Raw genomic sequence first — 22,678 nt, forward strand, 5'->3', positions numbered from 1 at the left:
GGCAAGGGCACCAACCTGGGCCACGGCCCCGCCCCCCGCCCCCAGGGGGCTGGCAGGAGCTTTGCTGGGGACCCTGCCCCGGCTTAGGCGGCTGCTGTGGGCGGCCCCTGGCCTTTCCAGCCCCTGGCCTCCCCCTGCATTCTAGCGCCCAGAGCCGCCGCCGCTGAGCTGCTCCTTCTCAGCCTCCAGCCCACCCAGCAGCTCCCCTCACCTGGCCATGACCCCAGCGCCCCCAGGGACCCTGGCCCAGCCCTGAGCCCTGGGACCTCCAGCCCCCTCCTCTGGGCCATGGCCAACTCGGGCCTCCAGCTCCTGGGCTACTTCCTGGCCCTGGGCGGCTGGGTGGGCATCATCGCCAGCACAGCCCTCCCGCAGTGGAAGCAGTCCTCCTACGCAGGCGATGCCATCATCACGGCCGTGGGGCTCTACGAGGGGCTCTGGATGTCCTGCGCCTCCCAGAGCACCGGGCAGGTGCAGTGCAAGCTCTATGACTCCCTGCTCGCCCTGGAAGGTAGGCCTCCCTCGGGCTGTGCTGGGAGGGGGGGCTGGGAGGGGGGCAGGCCAGCTTGCCCGCAGCCTGCCACCTGCGCTGGGCTCCACCCTCCAGCCCCCCCCACCTCATGCATTTTGAACATCCAAGGCCAGACGGGTGGTCCCACCCGTGGAGGGGGCGCTTGGGGTTCTGGCAGCCACGGGTCCAGATCCCAGCTCTGCCACGAGAACCTTAAAGGAGTCCAACCCTCTCCGGTTCTAACGTCCCCGGCCCCCAGCCATAGGGGGGAGCACTAGGGCTTCACAGGGCTGTGGCAGGGTTAGACCGGGTCGAGGGGTGCCTGGCGCTCAGGAGGCTCTCCTCGCTCCTCCCGAAGCGCCGCGTGCAGACACGCCGTGCACACACACCTCCGGGCCTGCCACCTAGGCAAGCGGGCCTCCGTTTGGGTGCACACACACTCGTGCCTGTGCACACAGGTGCTTGGGCATGTAGGTCCCTCTCCTTCCCCCGGGGTGTGGACTTGAACGTGACAAGTTGGCTTGTAAGCCGGCACCATGCAGCTGTGTCCCTGCCCAGGGCCGCGCAGGCCTGAGCCCAGCAGCTATCACACCAGCCTCCCCTACGACGCCCATGCAGGCGGGTCGTCTGGGTCTCCTGCAGGCACCCAGATCCCCTGAGCTGCCCGCGGCCCAGGACTGACCTGAGCACAGGTGTACGGCTGCCATGGGTGACTCAGAGGGCAGAGGGGAAGGTGACCAGGAGCCAGAATGGCTGATGAACGTGTCCCTGCCCGAGAGCCCCCTTGGGCTGAGCTGGGCCACGGGCACCCTCTCTCCCTCCTGCTGAATCTGAAAGGCCCCGGGAGGAACTGACCCCGCTGCTTGGGAGGGGTGGGCGAGGGGTGGGCCGGCCCCAAAAGAGAGTCCCACCGACAGACAGCACTGACCAGAGAGGTCACTACCCCGCACCGTCACACCGCATCCGGAGGAAGCTGCAGGGAGAGTGAAGGGCGGGGTTAGAGGCCAAGCGCAGCCCCCCACCCTGTCCTCACTGTCCCCTCACACCTGCTGCAGGTGGCTGCCCAGGGGGAGCTGCTGGCTCCTGCCCCCCAGCCCCTTCATCCTGGGCTCCTATGCGCTCCGCCCGCTCAGTCCCTCCCGCCCTGCCCAGGTCACATCCAGTCAGCGCGAGCCCTGATGGTGGTGGCTGTGCTCCTGGGCTTTGTGGCCATGGTCCTCAGTGTGGTCGGCATGAAGTGCACTCGGGTTGGAGACAGCAACCCCACCGCCAAGGGCCGCATCGCCATCTCTGGGGGTGTCCTCTTCCTGCTGGCAGGTGAGTGTCCCCGGCTCCCTCTCCACCGTCTTGGCCACAGCAGGTGGCAGGTAGCCAAACCCACGGGGCGGCCAGCTGGGGGCCGGAGCAGACTCGCCCTCCTTTGTCCTTAGGGCTCTGCACTCTGACAGCCGTCTCGTGGTATGCCACCCTGGTGACGCAGGAGTTCTTCAACCCCAGCACGCCTGTCAACGCAAGGTGAGTGCCGGCGCCCGGCTTGGACCAGGGAGCACGCTGGGCCTCCCGCTCCCCTGCCTTTGCCCAGCTTGGAGGGTGGAACAGGGGGTGAGCTGCAGGTGCCGTCACTGAGAAGCTCCTGGGAGTGGGGGGCCAGGCGGGGTGTGGCTGGGCCCTCCGAAGGGGCGAGAGTCCCGTGGAGGACACCGCAACCTGGATCTGGGTTTGATCCCAGCTCTGTGTGTGCTGTGTGAGAGGCACGTTCCTGTCAAACGGAGGTGGGACCCCAGGACCCAGGTTGTGAGGGCTCAGGGAGATGTTGCAAGGAGGACTCGGTACGATGCCAGGGCCCCGGGGGAGCTCAGTAAACCCCTCCCTGGGCCTCCTGCCCAAGGCAGCAGGTACTTTGGGCTGGAGATGGAGACCAATGGTAAGGGCAGGTGTGGGGGCCTTACAGCATAGGAAGACTTGGTGCCCCATTCTGGGGCGGAAGGCAGCCAGCGGTCCTGGCCATGGTGTGCAGCACGGTGGGGAGGGGACGAGGCAGTGGGGTGCAAAGGTCTGGAACCAGAGGCCGGCAGTGCAGAGCAGGGTCAGAGATATTTAGCTGCTGGAACGGCCAGGACTAGTAAGGCCGAGGGTGTGAGGGCCCACTAGGGGCTTGGTGAAGAGCCTGGGCCCACCTGGCTGCCCTCCTCCTTTCAGCTGTGCCAGAGCAGACAAGGGGACAGTCTCAGCCCCAGCCATCCCAGCTGACCTTGGGCCCTGGGGTGGAGCGACAGTGAGGAAAGACCAAGACCACAGGGCCATCGCAGTCAGGAGGGCTTCCTGGAGAAGGTGGAGGTGTGGCGAGGGAAGAGACAGGCCTCAGGCCTCAGGCCTGGCGCTCATTCCCGGGGGCGGCAGCTGTAGAAGAAGATCTCCAAGCAGGAGGCGGCTCAGCTCAGGGACAGGCGCCTGGTCCCTTGGACACTCCCGGAGGCACCTGGTGTGCAGGCCCCGTGCTGGGCCCCCCAGGGACAGGGACCAGTCGGGTGCTCGCCGCGTTCCAGGCGCTCCCTAGGGAGCCAGGCAAGCAGGGAGCTGAGCGGCCACCCAGGAAGAGTCCGCAGAAGGCACGGGCTGGGGGTGGGGTGCTCAGGGACAGGCCCTGGGAGCTGGTGGGCCCTGAAGGCCAAGGAGTAGGCGGTGCAGAAGGGGGGACGCCCAGCAAAGGCTGGGAGATGGGGAGCCCCAGGGGTGCTGCAGAGGCGGGGCAGGGAGGGGTGCAGGCTGGCGGTGGCCAGTGGGGTGGCCGAGGTGGGGAGTCGGGAGCGCCAGGGCGACAGAGAAAGCTGGCAGGGATCGCAGTCCCCACCCCTCCCCCGTGGGACCTGGCCCCTCCTCTGGCCGGATGAGGAAGGGCCCCCCCACCCCGCATCTGCGCTGGGCGGGCCCACCCTGGGCCTGGGTCCCCCTGGTGGCCAGATGCTGGGTGGAAGCCAGAGGGGACTTCCCGGGAGGCCCCCGTCACCCAACCCGAGGGGGGGGCGCCCAGGGGGAGGGCAGGCCTGCGGGGGGGGGTGGGGGGTGCACTCAGGCGGAGGGCAGGCCTGCAGGGGGAAGGGGGGGCAGGGGAGGGCAGGCCTGCAGCCACCCCTGACGGCGACCTCCCTACCCGCAGGTACGAGTTTGGCTCGGCCCTGTTCGTGGGCTGGGCGTCGGCCGGCCTGGCCATGCTGGGGGGCTCCTTCCTCTGCTGCACGTGCCCCGAGCCTGAGCGCGCCGCCAGCAGCCCGCAGCCTTACCGGCCGGGCCCATCGGCCGCTGCCCGAGAGTACGTCTGAGCCCCCGCCGCGGCCCCGTGGCACCCCGGGCAGGGCCGGGAGGGCACGGCCAGGAGGGCACGGCGGCCCCGCGAGCTCCGTTAGGGCCCCGAGCGGCTTGTCCCCACGTGGGCACCCACCTGCGCCCGGAGCCTCGCACCCAGACGCTCCGAGGGAGGCCGGAGGCGGGCCCCGGCCCGTGGTGCACACGCGTGTCCGGCCCGGGCACGTTTCCTGTCCAGGCACCGGCGCGTCCACGAGGCTGCTTAGTCACCCACTGCTGGGCTGCACGAGTGGCTACTGTGCGTGGGGCCCTGGGGACACAGCCACGAAGACGGACCCTGGTGCCCCACGCCCCGGGTGGCCAGAGCCGTTGCCCTCCCCAGGCCGGCAGGCTCCTCGCGGCAACCCCACGAGGGGGGCAGTGCCAGGGTGGTGAATGTCCCCACTTACGCATGAGCAAACAGGTGCAGGGAGACCAGGAGCTTGGCCCCACTGGTCCCGAATCCAGGCCTCAGGCCTGCCCCCGCGCCCCGCACCACCTGGACGCCCACGCCCACGGCTGTGCCAGAACGTGTCCCGCCCGCCCCCAGGAATGGGCCCCGGTAGGGCTGCTGCGAGGGCCCGGGTCTGACGGCTCTGGCCAGGCCCTGCACCTGGGCCTGCCCCCCACAGCCCCCGCCCCACGGGCTGCTCACCCCACTAACCAGCTCTCCTCTCTTTTGACTTTCAGACCAGTTGTTAAATTGTCCGCCTCCGCCAAGGGCCCCCTGGGTGTGTAATGTCCAGGCCCCCACCCTGACTCTGTCCCCGCCACACCTAGCCTGCGTGTTTGGTATTTTTTGGAAAGAGAAGCGAACATCCAGCCCCAAGTGTGGTGTCACTTGATCTGTCCCTGGCATGGCTACAGTGGGTCCTGGCTCGGGGAGGTCGGAGCTGATCCCTGGGCTCTTTGGGGGTAAAGGTGGGGAGACAGGCCTCCGGGGTGACTTACTTACCCGGCACAGGCAGGGGCCAGGAGCGTCCCTAGCCTGGCTCTTACCCCAGAGCTGGGGCGCAGGGACGCTGGGAGCTCACTGCGTGAGAAGGGACCAGGAGAGGGCCCGAGGGCCTTCTGTCCCCAGCAAGGCTGCAAGCCCCCTGGTGCTCCCCTTCTTCCCCTTCCTGCTCTCCAGCTGCCGAGGTCCCATGACATCCCTGTCCTGGATCCAGAGTAGGGGGGTGGCCTCAGGGCCCTGTCCACATGCCAAAGTGTGCGGTCCGAGCTGGAGGGGCTTTTGGTCTTGGAGTTCAGGTAGCACCTTAGAGAAGGGGGAGACGTCCTCAGAGAGACGACGGTCAGCTCCGCCCCTCGCCTCCGGCCTCGCCCTCCCAAGCATCCTCCCAGGCCCCTGAGTACCCTCTGGTCTCCCATCCGACTGTCACCTGGCTGCCTCCAACACCTGCCTCTCACCAAGTCACTGGACCCCGAGGAGGCAGCCCGGCCTCCCACCCCCCCCGCCCCAAGGGAGGTGAAGTCAGAGGAGATGACACACAGACTCCCTCGGGGGCCCGGGGTTGGGAGGGGCAGCCGTGGGACTGTGGGCGCAGGGCCCCGGCCTGGCAGCTGGGGCGCCTCGGGGGTGGCTGTTCCCCGCGGCCTGGCCAGCCTCTGGCCACAAGGGTGGGCACCGACCCCCACGGGTCCCCCAGGCCCGCCCGTCGAGTCCCGAGTGTGAGAGCCGCAGGAGGCTGTCCCCGGGGCCGGAGCCGGGGCGCAGCGGGCCTCGCCGCTGGACGAGCTCTCGAGTCACCCGGAGCCGGTGGCCAGGAGCTGCCCCGGACATCCCGACGGAAGCGGCCGCGGGGGCCCGGCATCGAGGGGGGCACCCCGGAGGCCTGCAGCTCAGGGCTGTGCGGCCACAGTTCTTGCCCCCCTGGGGGTCGCGGAGGGACAGGGGCAGCTCCGGGGAAGGGCGAGCCGGGGAAAGATGAGGGCAAGGTCTGTCTCCCTGAGACCAGGCTTCCCTGTAAGAGCCCCCCCCATTATCCACCTTTTTGCTGAAACGATTTTTTTTAAAAGATGTTATTTATTTATTCATGAGAGACACACAGAGAGAGAGAGAGAGAGAGAGGTAGAGACACAGGCAGAGGGAAAAGCAGGCCCCATGCAGGGAGCCCGACGTGGGACTCGATCCCAGGACCCCAGGATCACACCCTGGGCTGAAGGCAGGTGCTATACCGCTGAGCCACCCAGGCTATCCAGCTGAAAGGATCTCGAGCGTGACTTGTGTCACCTAGAGCCAAAAGAGCCCCGACCGACACGGCCACATTGGGAGCCTGAAAGGGAGGGTGTCAGGAGGCTCCTGTGGGGACCCCACTGAGCCGGGTGGGATGTGGGGCCCAGAGGCTTGACGTCTGCTTGTGCTCCGGGATGCCTTCCTGACCCAGGTGGGGGGCTGGGCAGCCCTGGCCGTCGGGGCACGAAGCGGTTGGCCCCGTGTGCATTGTCTCGAGGTGCCGGGTCCACCGGAGGCTTGGGCCTGGGTAGGAAAACGCGGGGGGAGATCGCGCTGGGTGCTCCCGAGCCTGGGGGGAGGCTGCAGGAGAGGGGCCCCCGCGCCAGACGGGGCGGGGCTGACAGCTGCAGGGACCAGCTTGGGCCTGCCACACCGACGCCCCCTCCACCTAAACCAGGGACGGGAGAGGCTCCGCTCGCTGCCCGTAGCCCGGCACGCTCACGCCCCGCAGAGCGGGGTCCTGGCCACGGGAACGTGTCCTGGGAAAGTTAGAGGAGTTTAAGGTCGGGAGAGTTGGGATCCTTGGGGGGCCCAGGGGTTTAGCGCCGCCTTCAGCCCAGGGTGTGATCCTGGGGTCCCGGGATCGAGTCCCACGTCGGGCTCCCTGCATGGAGCCTGCTTCTCCCTCTGCTTGGTCTCTGCCTCTTTCTGTGTTTCTCATGAATAAATAAATAAAATCATTAAAAAAAAAAAAAAGGCCGGGAGAGTTTGGGAAGCCTGCTCTTGAAGTCACCGGTTCCACTTGTCTACATCAAGGTCACCTGCGCGGCCGGCGGCAGGGCCAACTTTCCAGGCCTCCTGCCCGAGCTGTTTACCGTCCCAGCCTCGGGGCCAGAGGACTGGGCAGGGACCCAGGAAGGGGGTCAAAGGGCACGATCCTAAAGCTTTGGCTGATGTTTATTAACAGAGCTCTCCGGAGAATGAAACTGGCGGGCCGTAAAATATAGTTTGGGGAGGAAAATGCCTGTGTTCTCAGCCAGTGATGAAAGCCCGAGTAGAATGACCACGGAAGGTGCTGGGCATAGCGAGGGAGCCTCGGGGCGCTCGGGGGACCCGTCCAGTGCCTGCGCCCGAGAACATCGATAAGGACGGAGGATTGGATGGTGTCCAGGAATTAGGTTTTTGTGTTGCATGTATTGTGAATTTTGGGCGATAATGACACTGTGGTTTGTTTGGGGCTTTTGAAATCCTTATCTGTTAGACATGCACGCTGAAATGGGAGAATAGCTGGATTTGCTTTAAAATACCGTAAGAGCAGGGCAGCCCCGGTGGCTCAGCGGTTTAGCGCCGCCTGCAGCCCAGGGCATGACCCTGGAGACCCGGGATCGAGTCCCACGTCGGGCTCCCTGCATGGAGCCTGCTTCTCCCTCTGCCTGTGTCTCTGCCTCTCTCTCTCTCTGTGTGTGTGTCTCATGAATAAATAAATAAAATCTTTAAAAATAAATAAATAAAATAAAATACCCTAAGAACAAACAGGACAGGGACAGGGGAAGTTTGGCAGGTGCCAGGGATACTTAAGGAGTCACTCCATTCTCTCTGTGTGTAGGTTTGCAAATGAAAAAAATAAAAAGTTAAAAGTGCTTGTAAGTTTTGCTGGTCGTGCAATTTAACCACCCCACTGACCACGGGGTCCCGGGTGATGAGCATTCTAGAGTCTCCTGCCACCTGGAAACTTGGTGGAAACCCAGACTCTCAGGCTCCACCCCACACCAGGTGACACGGGCTCGGCATTTTAAGGAGATCTCTGGGTGATTTGTGCACACGCCAGGGTCTGGGAAACGCTGATCTAGGCTCGTGAGGGAAGAGCTGTGTGGTGCCTTGTCCTCCTCCGGCATTTGAATTCCAGATACAGGGATCCCTGGGTGGCGCAGCGGTTTAGCGCCGCCTTCAGCCCAGGGTGTGATCCTGGAGACTCGGGATCGAGTCCCACGTCGGGCTCCCGGTGCATGGAGCCTGCTTCTCCCTCTGCCTGTGTCTCTGCCTCTCTCTCTCTCTCTCTCTCTCTCTCTCTCTGACTATCATAAAAAAAAAAAAGATTGAATTTCAGATACAAAGAAAGCGGTTCAGTATGTAACTTCGTCTAGAGTTGGCAAGATTATAGGAAGCCACAGCTAAACCTGATCCAGACAAAACTGTAAAAGAACGGACAACACCCAGAGTCACGCTTCCCGACCTTTTCTCCTCATTGAGAGGATAAAAATAATATTTGGCTCAATTTATGAGCACGTTACAAGGCAATTTTATTCTTGACAATGCTCCTGTTCAAAACAACTATAAGTACTGGGGAAAGGGTAGAGAATTCGTCGAGGGGCATCAAAGGAAAGGGCTGGTATGATGCTGTCGAACCACCAGGTCAACACTCGAGAAGCACTCCCTTTCGTCCACATGGAGGCCCACGTGGTGATCACGAGACTGAGTCCTCCCTGGCCGCCAGGGTGGAAGATGAGTTACATATGGGGGATTGAACAAATAAGTAAAATACTGAAGATAATGGGAGCCAGGCTTCCCATCACCAGAGGGAAGATTCACAAAGATGCAACAGGAAGACTCCAATAAATCCTGTGGTGTTGGTTTGGAGTTGGAGCTATCTGCATGGACACCTGGCCTGTAATATATTTAGATGAATGTTGAAATAGCTATAGTTGTGTACAGGTACGTACATGTGTGTGATACACATACGTACATATATCTATGAGCCCTACCCCCTAGAAAAGCCTAGAAGCAATGACAACCCAGGAATGAGAGGGCACCTTGATTTCTGATTACCATTCTCCATGAATAGGTATCAGGGCTCCATGGAGAAATGGCTGATCTGAGGGCTGGGGTAAGGAAATAATAAGCCTGGAGCATCTCAGTGTTCTAGAAAGTAAGAAAGGGCTCAAGGAATAACAGAGACGTGTTCCCAAGGATGTAGAAACCAGATTAAAGAGACTCCCACATGCTTTATCTGGGACAATTTATCAAAATAAGTAAGGATAGGAATGGATTTTAACTCAGCAACTAAAAATAAGAATCTGTTAGTCCAGATTGAAACAATTTTTTTTTACCAGTTCTTTGGGTTGTTCTTTTTTAAGATTTTATTTATTGATTCATGATAGACAGAGAGAGAGAGAGGCAGAGATATAAAAGAGGGAGAAGCAGGCTCCATGCAGGGAGCCTGATGCAGGACTTGATCCTGGGACCCTGGGATCACACCCTGAGCCAAAGGCAGAGGCTCAACCACTGAGCCACCCAGGCGTCCCTGAAACAAATAATTTTAAATAGATGGGAGCAGGAAAAAAGCTCTACAGTAAAATGGCCACTAATATAATTTATTAACTAGTAAGTATAAAATATTTAACTTGACGGTGGTGAAACACGGCAGACATGTCTTCAAGTGACAAGTGTTTAACACCACCAGCAACAGGACAGTCAAGATTGTGTGGGATCCCTGGGTAGCTCAGTGGTTTGATGCCTGCCTTTGGCTCAGGGCGCGATCCTGGAGTGGAGTCCCAGGATCCAGTCCCACATCGGGCTCCCTGCATGCAGCCTGTTTCTCCCTCTGCCTGTGTCTCTGTCTCTCTCTCTCTCTCACTCTGTGTCTCTCATGAATAAATAAATAAAAATATTTTTAAAAAAAGATTGTGTGCCCCCAGATATAATGCACTGGTGGAATACGGCATCACTTCTGTGATATTCCTGCTAAAAGTGTACGCATAAACTGAACCTACTTAGGACATGGCAATCCAAATGGACGTTATTCTAAAAAATAACCAGCAGCACTCTTCAAAACCGTCCGTGTTACGAAAGACAAGAAAAGACAGACAAGATGGAAGAGATATTACAAGTAAATGTGGTGAGTGATCCTGGACCGACAGAAGACCTACTTGGGACAACCGGTGACATTTGAATGGTGACTGTGGTCTAGATGGGTAGTACCATTTCAAAGTGAATTTCCTGAATTTGATAGTTTCCTCTAGTCATGTAAGACAGCGTTCTTGTATTTTAGGAAATACATACTGAAGTTCTAAGAGGGTAGTGAGGTATCAGAAAAAAATATACATGGATACACACATGAAGAGTTACAAGGCCAATACCTGCGGTACAATAGCAATTGGACAACCTAAGCGAAGGGCATACTGGAGGTGAGCCCTTCTTGCAACCTTTCTCTGAAGTTTGGGATTATTTCAAGATAGAGTTTTGTTTTGTTTTGTTTTGTTTTTTAAGTCTAAGTGAAAGCTGGAATACTGAGGTGCTGATTTTCTCAGAAGGCACTTGAAACCCTGGGCAAATGTAGATGCCTCCCAAGACAGCAGCGGAGAGGAAAGCTTCAGACTCCTCTTTATTGCACCATCGTGTTTTTTTGTTGTTGTTGTTGTTGTTTTTGTTTTTTAAGATTTTGTTCATGAGACACACACAGAGAGAGAGATTGAGAGAGAGAGAGAGAGAGAGAAGCAGGCTCCTCAAGGGGAGTGTGATGTGAGATTCGATCCCAGGATCCTGGGATCACAACCCGAGCTGAAGGCAGACACTCAACCACTTAGCCCCCCAGGCGTCCCTTCATCATTTTTTTTTCCCTTTATCATTTTGAAAAGATGTTTTCACTGGGTATAGAATTCTGTGTTGACTCTCCTCCTTTCGGTACTTTATAGATGTCATCCTAGTGTCTTCTAGCTTACATAATTTTTATTTTATTTTTTTATTTTTATTTATTTATTTTTTTTGCTTTTAAAGCTTACATAATTTTTAAATGAAAAGCCTGCGTAACTCATTTTGTTGTTGCTCTCTCAGCTGTTTCCCAGATTTTCTCCATCTTGGTTTTCAGAAGTTTGACTATGAAGTGCCTGGGTATATTTTTGGTTTTTGTTTTTCCTTTCTTTGTGTTTATTCTCCTTGGGGGTGTTCTGAGCTTCCTGGATCTGTGGTTTGTTATCTTATATTGATTTTGGGAGAATTTCAGCTGTTATTTTTTCAAATGCTTCTTCTGTCATATTTTTATCATCTTCATCTGCCACTTGCGTTACATGCCTGATATCGTGGTACAGCTTAAATATTCTGCTCTGTTTTATTGTTTCCATGTTTATTGTTTCAGTTGGGTTAATTTCTACTGACCTGTCAGCAAGCTCATGAATCCTTTCCTCTGCTGTGTCATTTTTTTAAAAAAAATGTTTGTTTATTCATGAGAGACACAAAGAGAGAGGCAGAGACACAGGCAGAGGGAGAAGCAGGCTCCATTCAAGGAGTCCGAGGAGGGACTCGATCCCGGGATCCCACGCCCTGGGCCAAAGGCAGATGCTCAACCGCGAGCCCCCCAGGATCCTGGCTGTGTCATTTGTTAAGTACATCGAAGCATCTCATTTCTGATGGTTGGGGGGTTGTTACCTTGTGCTCAGCCTGAGACCTGGAATTCGGGGGGTTTGCATGTACCTCAACATTCAACGCTCCATGGAAGCCTGCACCACAGAGGGAATCCCTCTCCAAACACTTGCCCCTTCCCCAGCAGCAGCTTGCCATTATTTATGATGCGAGACTTGTGTTGGTGGCAGGAGAGTTTTCTCCTCTGTCCTCCTCCAGCCTTAGTTGCAGACGGGCCCTGTGCACCTGAGCCTCAGGGGCGGGCTCTGTCCTCCCCACATAGCATCTGACCTTTGCATGTCCTGGTAGTGGGTCTTGGGTGGCAGGGAGTTTCCTGCCCTTTCACCAGGCAGCAAACTTCTGTTTTATGACAGTGTAAGATCCTGGTCCTGAAAGGGTTTCCTACTTCTCACTAGTGACAGGCAGCACCTGCTTCTACTCACCTCAGCAGTTGCAGCCTTTATGTGGGGCTTATTTCTTGCCTTTCCATTGCTTTTGTGTCTCCTAATATTCCAATAGGATCATTTTCTTTTGCTCATTATTGCAAAGGCAGATGCTCAACCGCAGTGCTTGCTTGTCAGTGCTCTCCATTTTTGTCTCAATCTGTCTTTTTTTCACCTTTGTATCCTACTGTGTGGAGGAGTCCTACGTTGGCAATTATTTTCTTTGAGATCACTGAAGGTATCATTCCACTGTGTTTTTTTTAAGATTTTATTTATTTATTCATGAGACACAGAGGGAGGCAGAGACACAGGCAGAGGGAGAAGCAGGCTCCATGCAGGGAGTCCAAGGAGGGACTCGATCCCAGGACCCTGGGATCACACCCTGGGCCGAAGGCAGGTGCTCAACCCCTGAGCCACCCCGGTGTGCATCATTCCACTGTTTATATGGCGACCATTCTTTCTGTTCCAAAATCAAATGTCAGCTTTAGTGTCATTTCTTTCAAAGTCATCATTCCCCTCCCAATTCCTCTTTTGCCTCTCAAAAATTGTGGTAACATTATTGATGTAGTTTTTTTTTTATGTAAGTTTGTGGGCTTCTTGACTCTTTTAGTGTCTCCTCACTAATCAGTTCTGGGTAAGCCTGAGCCATTCTCTCTTCAATCCGCTTTCCTTTCTTCTGTGGCTCCAGTTATAGCCTGTTTGATTTTACTATATTCTCTCTTAGCTTTTCTTCTGTTTTCCATTTTTTAAATTATCTGTACTTCATTATAAGTGGTTTCCTTCAACTGTCTCCCAGTTAACTAATTTGATCTTGTTATATTTAATCAGCTTCCAAATATTACCCCTTGATTTCTTTGAGGCATTATATTTTTCTCTTCTCAGATTCCCACCTGGTCAATTAAAAAAAATCTGCTGTGTCAAATACAGTTTCTGGTTCCCCTCTTTATGAGCTTGCTAGGGCTGCCATAACAAAGTACCACATACTGGGTGGCTTGGACAACAGAAATGTACTTCCTCACTTCCCTAAAGGGTGCAAGTCCAAGATCTAAGTGTCAGCAGAGTCAGTTTCATTTTGAGGCTTCTCTCCTGGGTTTGTAGACAGCTGTCTTCTTCTGGTGTCCTCAATGGTCCTTCAGCTGTGTGGATGTCCGTGTCCTAATTTCCTCCTCTAAATTCATAAGGATACCAGTCATATTGGATTAAGGCCTACCTCAATGACTTTATGTAACCTTTATTACCTCTTTAAATACCTGAGATACACAAATAGTCACGTTCTGAGATATTGGAGGTTAGGACTTCAATATATGAATGTGAGTGGGAGACCGGCACAATTCAGTTCATAACACCTAAAAATTTTCAAGTTTCTCCTTTATTTTTTATTTATTTATTTTTTTCATAGAGATGCAGAGAGAGAGAGAGAGAGAGAGAGAGAGAGAGGCAGAGACACAGGCAGAGGGAGAAGCAGGCTCCATGCAGAGCCTGACGTGGGACTCGATCCAGGGCTGCAGGTGGCGCTAAACCGCTGCGCCACCGGGGCTGCCCAAGTTTCTCCTTTAATCTCCATAAACAGCAAATATAATTGCTTCGCAGTCTGTGTCTGTCATCTTTGGCATCTGGGGTTCCTGTGGGTCCTTTTATTATTGTCTGTTTCAATGTCGTCTGTCATGGTAACTCGTCTCCTTGTAAACCTACTTATCTTTGACTATGTGCATGATGTGGCATCTGCAAAATAGTGTAGAAATAATTTAAGGAAGGCCTAGGGTTATTTGCTTTAGCTCATGCGTGGGGGCACTAGCTGTTCTGGGTCACCTTTATCCAAGTTCAGGACTTGAGATTTCTGGGCCCCCATGTACCCCAAAACAGGTTGCAATCCGTGTGAGGGTTGGTTTAGTTAGCTACTGTGGTACAACCGTTCAAGATCCCCAACTTCAAGCATAAGGTAGTTTACAAAGGTCCCCACAGTTGGTGGGGTTGGACTTTATAAGTTCTTCCCTCCAGCACTGTATAGCTGCCTCTTTCAGATCAGCAAACACACTTTCAGATCAGTGCTCAGCCTCTTAGTTGCCTCTTCCAGATTTGCAAGTATATCCAGGGAAAAGGTAGTTCACTTTTCTACATTACCATCCTTCGCCTGGACCCAGCCTGGGAACCCCAGGTGTTTTGTTGCTTTTAGAAAGATTTTAGAAAATATCTAATATTCCTAGCTGTCATCAGCAGAAGAGTTGGACCAACATTACCACAAATGGACGCCAAGAGTCATCTTTTCAAAAGCTATCATATTAATTTTAGAGTACATTTAAACTTCATGACTAATAGTAGAACACCTTTATTTCTTCTTCTGTGAAAGTGATTATTCGTGACCAATGCAAATTAACAAGACTTATTAGATGTTAAAATATTAACCAGAGTTGGTGTAAAATTCTATCACCTCCTTTTTTAAACTTTTTATTTATTTTTAGAAATCGCTACACCCAATATGGGGCTCAAACTCATGACCCCAAGATCAAGAGTCACATGCTCCACCGACTAAGCCATGAAGGAGTCCCTAAAGTTTTAAATTTAAATATGCATTCCAAAAATTATCCAATGAGCACATGAACATTGTTATATGACATTTTTATAGAAATGGAAAAGATGATATACAAATGACAAAGTCTCACAAAATGGCCTTTTTTTTTTTTTTTAGGATTTATTTATTCACGAGACAGAGAGAGAGAGAGAGAGAGGCAGAGACACGGGCAGAGGGAGAAGCAGGCTCCTCGCAGGGAGCCAGTGAGGGACTGGATCCCGGATCCCGGGATCACGCCCTGAGCTGGAGGCAGATGCTCAACTACTGAGCCACCCAGGTGTTCCCAAAATGGCCTTTAGTATCAGTTGTTTCCTTGGACAGGCCATCTCACATCTCTTGCTATAAAACTGACAATCAGGGACACCTGATTCCCCTTGGGGATGTGATTGCTGCTTTCTTGCAGACCTCAAGATTCTCTGTTGTGACTTTCAACAGTTTGAATTATACTGCGTCTTGGTGTGGGTTTAATTCATCCTACTTGGGAGTTTACTGAGCTTCTTGTGTGGTTCTAGTCCTTTCATAAAACTCACATAATTTTCAGCCATTATTTAAATAGTCTCTGCCCCTTTTCACTCTCCTTCTGGGACTCCCACGCTGCATGTTATCCCCCAGGCCCCTTAGACTTTGTTCACCTTCCTTCAATCTTTGTTTCTTTCTGTTCCTCAGATTCAATAACTTCAATCACTCTATCTTCTAGTTCAGATTCTTTCTTCCGTCTGCCCAAATCTGCCTTTGCATTCCTCTAGTGAGTTTTACATTGCAGGTATTGTTCTTCTCAGCTGTAGAATTTATTTCTAGGTTTCTCTCTCTGTTAATATTTCCATTTTGTGCATACATCATTTTCTTGACTTTCTCTGCATCTTCCTTCTGTTCTGGGAACATCTGTTGAGTATTTTATTTTTTTAAACTTTACTTATTTATGAGAGACACAGAGAGAGAAGGCAGAGACACAGAGAGGCAGAGGGAGAAGCAGGCTCCATGCAGGGAGCCCAACGTGGGACTCGATCCCGGGTCTCCAGGATCATGCCCTGGGCTGAAGGCGGCGCTAAACTGCTGAGCCACCCAGGCTGCCCTCTATTGAGTATTTTAAATCTTTGTCTAGTAGATCAGCCATCAGGTCTTTCTCAGGAATAGTTTCTATTGGTTTATTTTTTTTCCCCTTAGAATGGGCCATATTTCCCATTTCCTTTATATGCCTTAGAATTTTTGTTGTTAAGGGATCCCTGGGTGGCTCAGCGGTTTGGCGCCTGCATTTGGCCCAGGGCGCGATCCTGGAGACCCGGGATCGAATCCCACATCGGGCTCCCGGTGTATGGAGCTGCTTCTCCCTCTGCCTATGTCTCTGCCTCTCTCTCTCTTTCTCTCTCTGTGACTATCATAAATAAATAAAAATTAAAAAAAAATTTTTAAAAAGAATTTTTGTTGTTAAAAACAGGATATTTTGGGGATTCCCGGGTGGCTCAGTGGTTTAGCGCCTGCCTTTGGCCCAGGGCGCGATCCTGGAGACCCGGGATTGAGTCCCACGTCGGGCTCCCGGTGCATGGAGCCTGCTTCTCCCTCTGCCTGTGTCTCTGCCTCTCTCTCTCTCTCTCTCTCTGTGACTATCATAAATAAAAAAATAAATAAATAAACAGGATATTTGGGGATGCCTGGGTGGCTCAGTGGTTGAGCATCTGCCTTTGGCTTAGATCGTGATCCCGGGGTCCTGGGATCGCGTCCTACATCGGGCTCTCTGCATGGAGCCTGCTTCTCCCTCTGTCTATGTCTCTGCTTCTCTGTGTTTCTCATGAATAAAATCTTAAAAAACAAAGAACAAAAAACAAAAAAAAAAACGGGATATTTGAATCTAATAGTGTGTTAACTTTGTAAGTCAGAGTGCTTCTCTTCCCCAGGGTTTGCTGTACTCAATTGTTCTAGCCTGTCTATATGTCAAGGATCAGCCGTAGGTTTAAATTTCAGGTCTTTCTAGATCTTACCTGAGCCTGTGCCGTTTCCCGGGCATATGCAGTGACTTTCTAATTTTCCCCAATACTTGTTGCTTTTGATCATCCTTAATGTCTGCCTCCCAAAAGGGGAAAAGACTAAAATGAGCAAGTGGGGAAGGAATGGCCCTTTATATTCCCTAAAAATCACATCAGTCAGGAGCACCTGGGTGGCTCAGTAGGTTAAGCATCTGCCTTCAGATGAGGTCATGGATCCTGGGGTCCTGGGGTTGAGCCTGTGTCAGGCTCCCTGCTCAGTGGGCAGTTTGCTTTTCCCTCTCCCTCTGCCCATCCCTCCTACTCATGTGCACCCACACTCTCTCTTTCTCCCCCAAATAAGTAAAATCTTAAAAACAAAACACATCTGCTGGAGGGGACGGGCTTGTAATAATGAGGGTAGAAGCAGCAGTAATGGCTGCGGCCTGTATCTCCTTGGCCAGAGGAGCAATGAACGAGCAGAATGTAGGTCCCCGATATTTGGACAGGGTCCTTATTGCTCTCTTGGGCTCCTTCAAGCTACTCCAGGAACAGGTGCACCACTGCCTGCCCTGGGGTGGGTCTGGGTGGCTGCTGCTTAGGTAAGGGCGAACATTCCCCTAACTAACCTCACTTTTACCATCTAAACCTTCCTTGGATGTTTGGAGCCTTCAAGAATCTAGAGCTCCAAAATAATTTTACCAAACTGGCTCTGCCAGTGTACTTGTTGTCTGGACCGGGGGACAGGTGCCTGGCACTTCATACTGTCATCTTCCCAGAATCGTCCTTGCCTCTCTCCTCCTTCCTTTTTTATGGTGCTTATGTTAGTCTGGATCCTCCAGGCAATAGGCCCCCAAAGAGAATTAGACATGCAAGGGTTTGAGAAACATCTGTGAGAGAAAATGGGGAGGGAGCCGAGAGAGCCATGAGACAGGACCTGAGTGAAGGACTACTGGGTAGCAGAGTCCTAGACCGTCATGCAGCATAAGGAAGATTCAGCAAGGCCAACCAGGAAGTTCTTGAGCCCAAGTCAGTCGTCAGAGGAGCCCTATCTCCCCCGAACAGGGCTGCTTTAGAATCTCTGCCAGGTTCACTCACAGGCTTGGGGGCCCTGGGGAATTATGGGTTCAGGGCAAACACGGAAGACTTCAGAGCAAAGTTCGACTGGTCTGTTAGGTTCCTTGTGGCATGTTCTCGTGGCCATCACTCCAGATTAGTGTTCACAACTATTATCTCAGCTGATCCTTACAGTATTCCTGTGCTAGTAAGAGCCAACATTTACTGAGCACTAAACAAATGTCAGGTCTCACCGATTCCTCACAAGAACTAATTTTTGTTATCTCGAGATACAAAAATGCTCCTTCTGAGGCTCTTCCCATGCATTTGGACTAGGCAGTGGGAGGTGAGATCCAGGAAAATCCATTCATTTTCTTGTAGGCTCTGGAAGGTTTAATTTCATTGACAGAACTGGAACTCGGGTAGCTCTGACTCCAAACCACTTTCCTTGCAGGTGTCTCAAATGATTTATGAAAATTACATTTTATGCACAGAAGATAAAATGAGGCCTTTTGTTGTACATGAGGCTTTATGATCCTGAAGATGTCTTCTCAGTTGGCTCTTCTTTCCCTCATCAACATCTCTCACCCTGAAAACTCTTCCCTAATTTATCCTCAGAGTGACCAGAACTTCCATGTTGCCCAGGGGAGTCCTTTCAGCCCAGCATAACTGATCACCACACTCCTCCGCTCTCTAGAACATCCAATTTGGCTAATACGTCACACTAACAAACCTGCCCTTCCAAAGGCAGCCTTCGCTTTGCTCATCCCATTTCAACATAGTTTTTGAGCTCTTATTCTAGTCTTTTAGGAGGTGCCGGGATACAGCAGCAGCGAACAAAACAAAAATCTCCAACACAAAGAATAAGGAAATACAGAATTAGCAGATGAGCACACACCCTGGGGAACAACTAAGCAGGGTGAGGTAAGGAGGTTGGGAGATGTGGCCATGGCAAGGGCCGCTGTTTTAACAATGGCCAGCGAAGGCCCTCCTAGTAACAGACCTCAAAGAACGGAGGAAAAGTCCATTTAGCTAACTGGGAAACTGTCTTCCTCTCGAGACAGAAAAGCCTTGAGCTGGGAGTGTTGTCTGGAAAAGGCAGCTTTTGAGTTGGCAGTGAATCAGGGGCAGGGCAGAGAAAAATAGGAGACAGGCGAGGGTACGTCGTGAAGCTTTCCTGGAGGAAGCTAGTTTCTGCTCCAGGGAGACTGGAGGCCTCCAGAGGCTTCTGCTCAAGTGACCATGGCTGTTATGCTGACTACAGCAGAGAGGTGGAGGGTGGAAAAGAACGTAGCGGGGGTTCGTCTAGGACACTGACAACCCAGGTGAGACGTAGAGGCCCAGACCCACGTTGAAGGAGGCGGCAAGAAGTGGTCAGATTCTGGATGTTTCAAAGGCAGAATCAACAGGATTTGCAGACTCACTGGATCGAGTGTGAGAAAGACGAAGTCAGGCTTGACTGAGGCTTCGGGGAGGCTGTGGGAGGACAGCCTTCAGCCTGCTGCTGCTGAGGCCTGGGGCCCACGCCTTCACTTCCACTGCTGCTCTCACAAGTGGTCTCCTTGTTGTTGAGCCCAACCGACACTTTCCCACCTTCACCTTCTTGGACCTCTTGGTTCTGATGCCAAAGGAGCCATTTCCTAGGACTCTAGGATTCCGTGATGTGCTCCCTTTCTGACTTTTTACAGCTCTTTCTGGTCATCACTTTTACATCCTTGATCTTGTTCCAAGTTTGGGGCTTCACCCTGTCCACAGATGCTCCTTGAGTGATGGGGTTTCGTCCATGACCGCAGCTTTCGGTAGCCACTTGAGTGTCAAGCATTCACCTCGGCCCACACCTCACTCCTTAGCTCCAGTCTGCTTCCCAAATACAACTGCACATGTGCACCTCACACACCGTATATTTAAAGCTGAGGACTCCTCCCATTTGGGCATCCAGCAAATGGCGCCATCTGCATCCGCGTTCTGCAACTGTGCTGGATTTTCTCTTCAGCTAGTCACCTACATCTGTCAACTCCATTTCTCAACATCTCAAATTTGACCTTCTTGCCACCAGAGGATACAGGCCTCATTGTTTATCTGGACTTCTGCAACAATGTCTACACTGACCACTTTTTTTTTTTTTTAAAGATTTATTTATTAGAGAGAGAGGCAGAGACACAGGCAGGAGAAGGAGAAGCAGGCTCCATGCAGGGAGCCCGATGTGGGACTTGATCCCAGGACTCCAGGATCACACCCTGGACTGCAGGCGGCGCTAAACCGCTGTGCTACCGGGGCTGCCCTGACCACTTCTTTTCTGATCAAACTTTTTTCTTGGGCCCAAAGTATTATTTTGAAAATGAGAAACCATTCTACTTAAAGACAACCTGGGTTCCCTATCACCAGCTCCTCAGCCCAGACAGAAAGCGCAAGAGGGTGGTAGAGATAGTTGCCGGAGCCTAGGAGAGATGCTGAATCATCACTCAAGGTGTGAATATGGTGCAAGCTAACAATCTACTTACTTTTATTATTTGTAGCCTTTATGTAGGCCCTCCTCTACCTGTAGCACCAGAGGGAGAGGCAGCTCCTACTCACTTTCCCCAGCCACAGGTCAGCCTCACCACAGTAGTGTCAGAGACTAAGCCTTCCCCACTAGCAGAACCTCGGCACTAAGCCTGTCCCGGCACTAAGCCTGTGCACTAAGCCTGTCCCGTGTGACCCTTCCTGGTTTACTTTCTCCTCCCCTAGTTGGCAGTTGTAGCTCTCCAACCTCCAACTCTGACCCACGTTTGCTCCCTCCCCAGCCTCTTCTCAGAACTTCTACATTCACTTTCTTACTCGGCCTCTAAGACTGGCTTCCCTGGGGGTCCTTTCAGTGGCTTCTTTCCTTCCCCCTAAACCTGAAGCAGTATGGCTCCTGGTGGTGGGCTGTTTCCTCTAGCTCACACCACTGCCAACTTCTAAACCACTTTCATCCTTTGGAAGAAGCCCTCAAAATCTCAACCTTTGAAGCCTATGCTTCCAGACTAAAGCCATTATCTAGGAATATTTCTTGAAGATTTTTAACTCCAGAATCCCGAGCACCATCTTCTCATGCACATTACATCTACTACCACTTGCAGCAGCTTCAACACCTAGATATCCTTTGAGCAGCATGGTCTTTTTGACATTTTCACTTCCAGTAATGTTCACTTCTTACTCCTCCTCTTGCTCACAGGTCTATCACCTAGAAACTGTCATTACCAGTAACTGTGCCCTCCATAAGCACACCAGTGTAGGTACACCACACTTCACCTTCTAGCTCCCTTAAATACTTTTACTCCAAGTCTACGTGTAACTCACCAACTCTACTCAGCTAATTTTTTAAGATTTTATTTATTCGTTAGAGACAGAGAGAGAGAAAGAGAGACAGACACAGGCAGGTGGAGAAGCAGGCTCCATGCAGGGAGCCCGACGTGGGACTGGATCACAAGTCTCCAGGGTCATGCCCTGGGCTGAAGGCGGCGCTAAACCGCTGAGCCATCCAGGGTGCCTCCTTTTTTTCTTAGAATGTTCTGCTCTTACTGGCTTTAGCTAATCAGAATCCATTCCTGGGGGGTCTGGGGATGGGGCGGGGGGAGAGGATGCTGGGAACACTGTTAATTGTAACCTTGCACCTACTGTTAATACCTTGGCACTTCTGTTGAATTCAGTTGGCAAAGTTCTGGTTAAATTCACTGCTCTACCTTCTCTAGCAATTCTATTTCCCTGGTGCATTTGTTTTCCCATTCTCCAAGACAACTATTTTACATTTTCTTTTCTAAGTCTTTAAGTAATTTCTTCACCCAAAGTGGGGCTCAAGCTCACAATTGATCAAAGAGTTGCAGATTCCACCGGCTAAGGCAGCCAGGCGCCCCAACGCTTCTTTCATCAAACCTCTAACATCTCTTTTCCCTTTTCTAAGATCCATCAAAGTAAGATTTTTTCAATCTTTTTTATTGAACTTAATTTGAATAGATGAATTGACAAGCCTCTATAGCCATTAACATGAAAACCTCCCCAAGAGCTGATTAAGCCACATGTTGGGCTCTGCACTCAGTGGGCAGTTGGCTTGTCCCTTTCCCTCCCTGCCTGCCCATGCTCTCAAATATAAAACAGCAAGTTTAAAAAAAAACCCTTTATTACATAATCTCTACACCTAACCTGGGGCTTGAACTCACAACCCCAAGATCAAGAGGTACATGTTCTACCAACTGATCCAACCAAGCACCCTCAAAACAGTATAGTTCTAAATACACTTCCTTGATGCTACCATGAAGTAAAAAAGGTTTTACTAGCTATTATACACAAATGGGTGTTAGTCATTTACTAACACATTTTCCATCCGTAAGTTGACTGCAGACTTTTGGTTGCCAGTATCATCTAAGACATACGTCATGGTTTCCTTTCCATTCTTTACATATTTTTATCTCTACACACTACCTAGGGACTTCAATGCAATGTTTTTAACATAAACCATGACAGCAAGCACCCTCAACCTTGTTTCTCATTTTGAATAGAACAGAATATACCACATGCCAGGTATAGAATACCTAATTCCTTACCACTCTCCTGTGCTTATTACTCTGCTTCAGCCACATATTCTTATAAAGTCACACTAACATTTCAAGTCTCCCCTGCTATCTGAATGCAGTGCATTCCTATGGAACCCTCTGTAAGCTGAGTAAAGTGAAGAAGCAATTACCATTAATTTATATAAAAATATAGAAAATATTAGCATGGCCCCCGCACAAGGAAGACATGTGATTTTGTGGAACACTTTATCCAAAGGATAAAAGAGTGTTGGGGTGGCACATGCCCCTTTGAATCAGCATTTATACCAGCACGATCAGTAGCTAAATTATGCAAAGAGCCCAACGTCCATCAATGGATGGATGAAAATGTGGTGCATACACACAATGGAGTTATTACTTGGCCATCAAAAAGAATTGATTATCTTGCCATTTGTAAGGTGGATGAAACTAGCGTATCATGCTATGAAAAGCCAGAGAAAGACAAATCTAGGATTTCTTATGTGTAACTCAACAAAATAGATGAACACGGGGAAAGACAGTAAAAATAAAAACAGGGAGGCAAACCATCGTTAGAGATTCTTAGAGAATTGCTGGGGCAGGCGCAGGGACGGGCCAGGAGATTGGCTAAAAGGGCGATGGGCATTAATGAAGCACCATGTGATGAATCACTAAATTCTCTACCTGAAACCAATACTAT

The 22,678-nt window shown here is 52.1% G+C and overlaps 1 protein-coding gene across 1 annotated transcript; it reads left to right on the forward strand.

Moving 5' to 3' along the window:
* Nucleotides 1-115: 115 nt before the first annotated feature.
* CLDN19 (claudin 19) lies at nucleotides 116-5,853 on the forward strand. The gene is made up of 5 exons (XM_055341929.1): nucleotides 116-511; nucleotides 1,664-1,828; nucleotides 1,942-2,026; nucleotides 3,669-3,821; nucleotides 4,544-5,853. The coding sequence occupies exons 1-5, from the start codon at nucleotides 289-291 to the stop codon at nucleotides 4,590-4,592; spliced, it is 675 nt and encodes a 224-aa protein (XP_055197904.1). The 5' UTR covers nucleotides 116-288; the 3' UTR covers nucleotides 4,593-5,853.
* The last annotated feature ends 16,825 nt before the right edge of the window (nucleotides 5,854-22,678 follow it).

Source organism: Nyctereutes procyonoides, unplaced genomic scaffold (genome assembly GCF_905146905.1).
Source record: "Nyctereutes procyonoides isolate TBG_1078 unplaced genomic scaffold, NYPRO_anot_genome, whole genome shotgun sequence".
Lineage (NCBI taxonomy): Eukaryota > Metazoa > Chordata > Mammalia > Carnivora > Canidae > Nyctereutes > Nyctereutes procyonoides.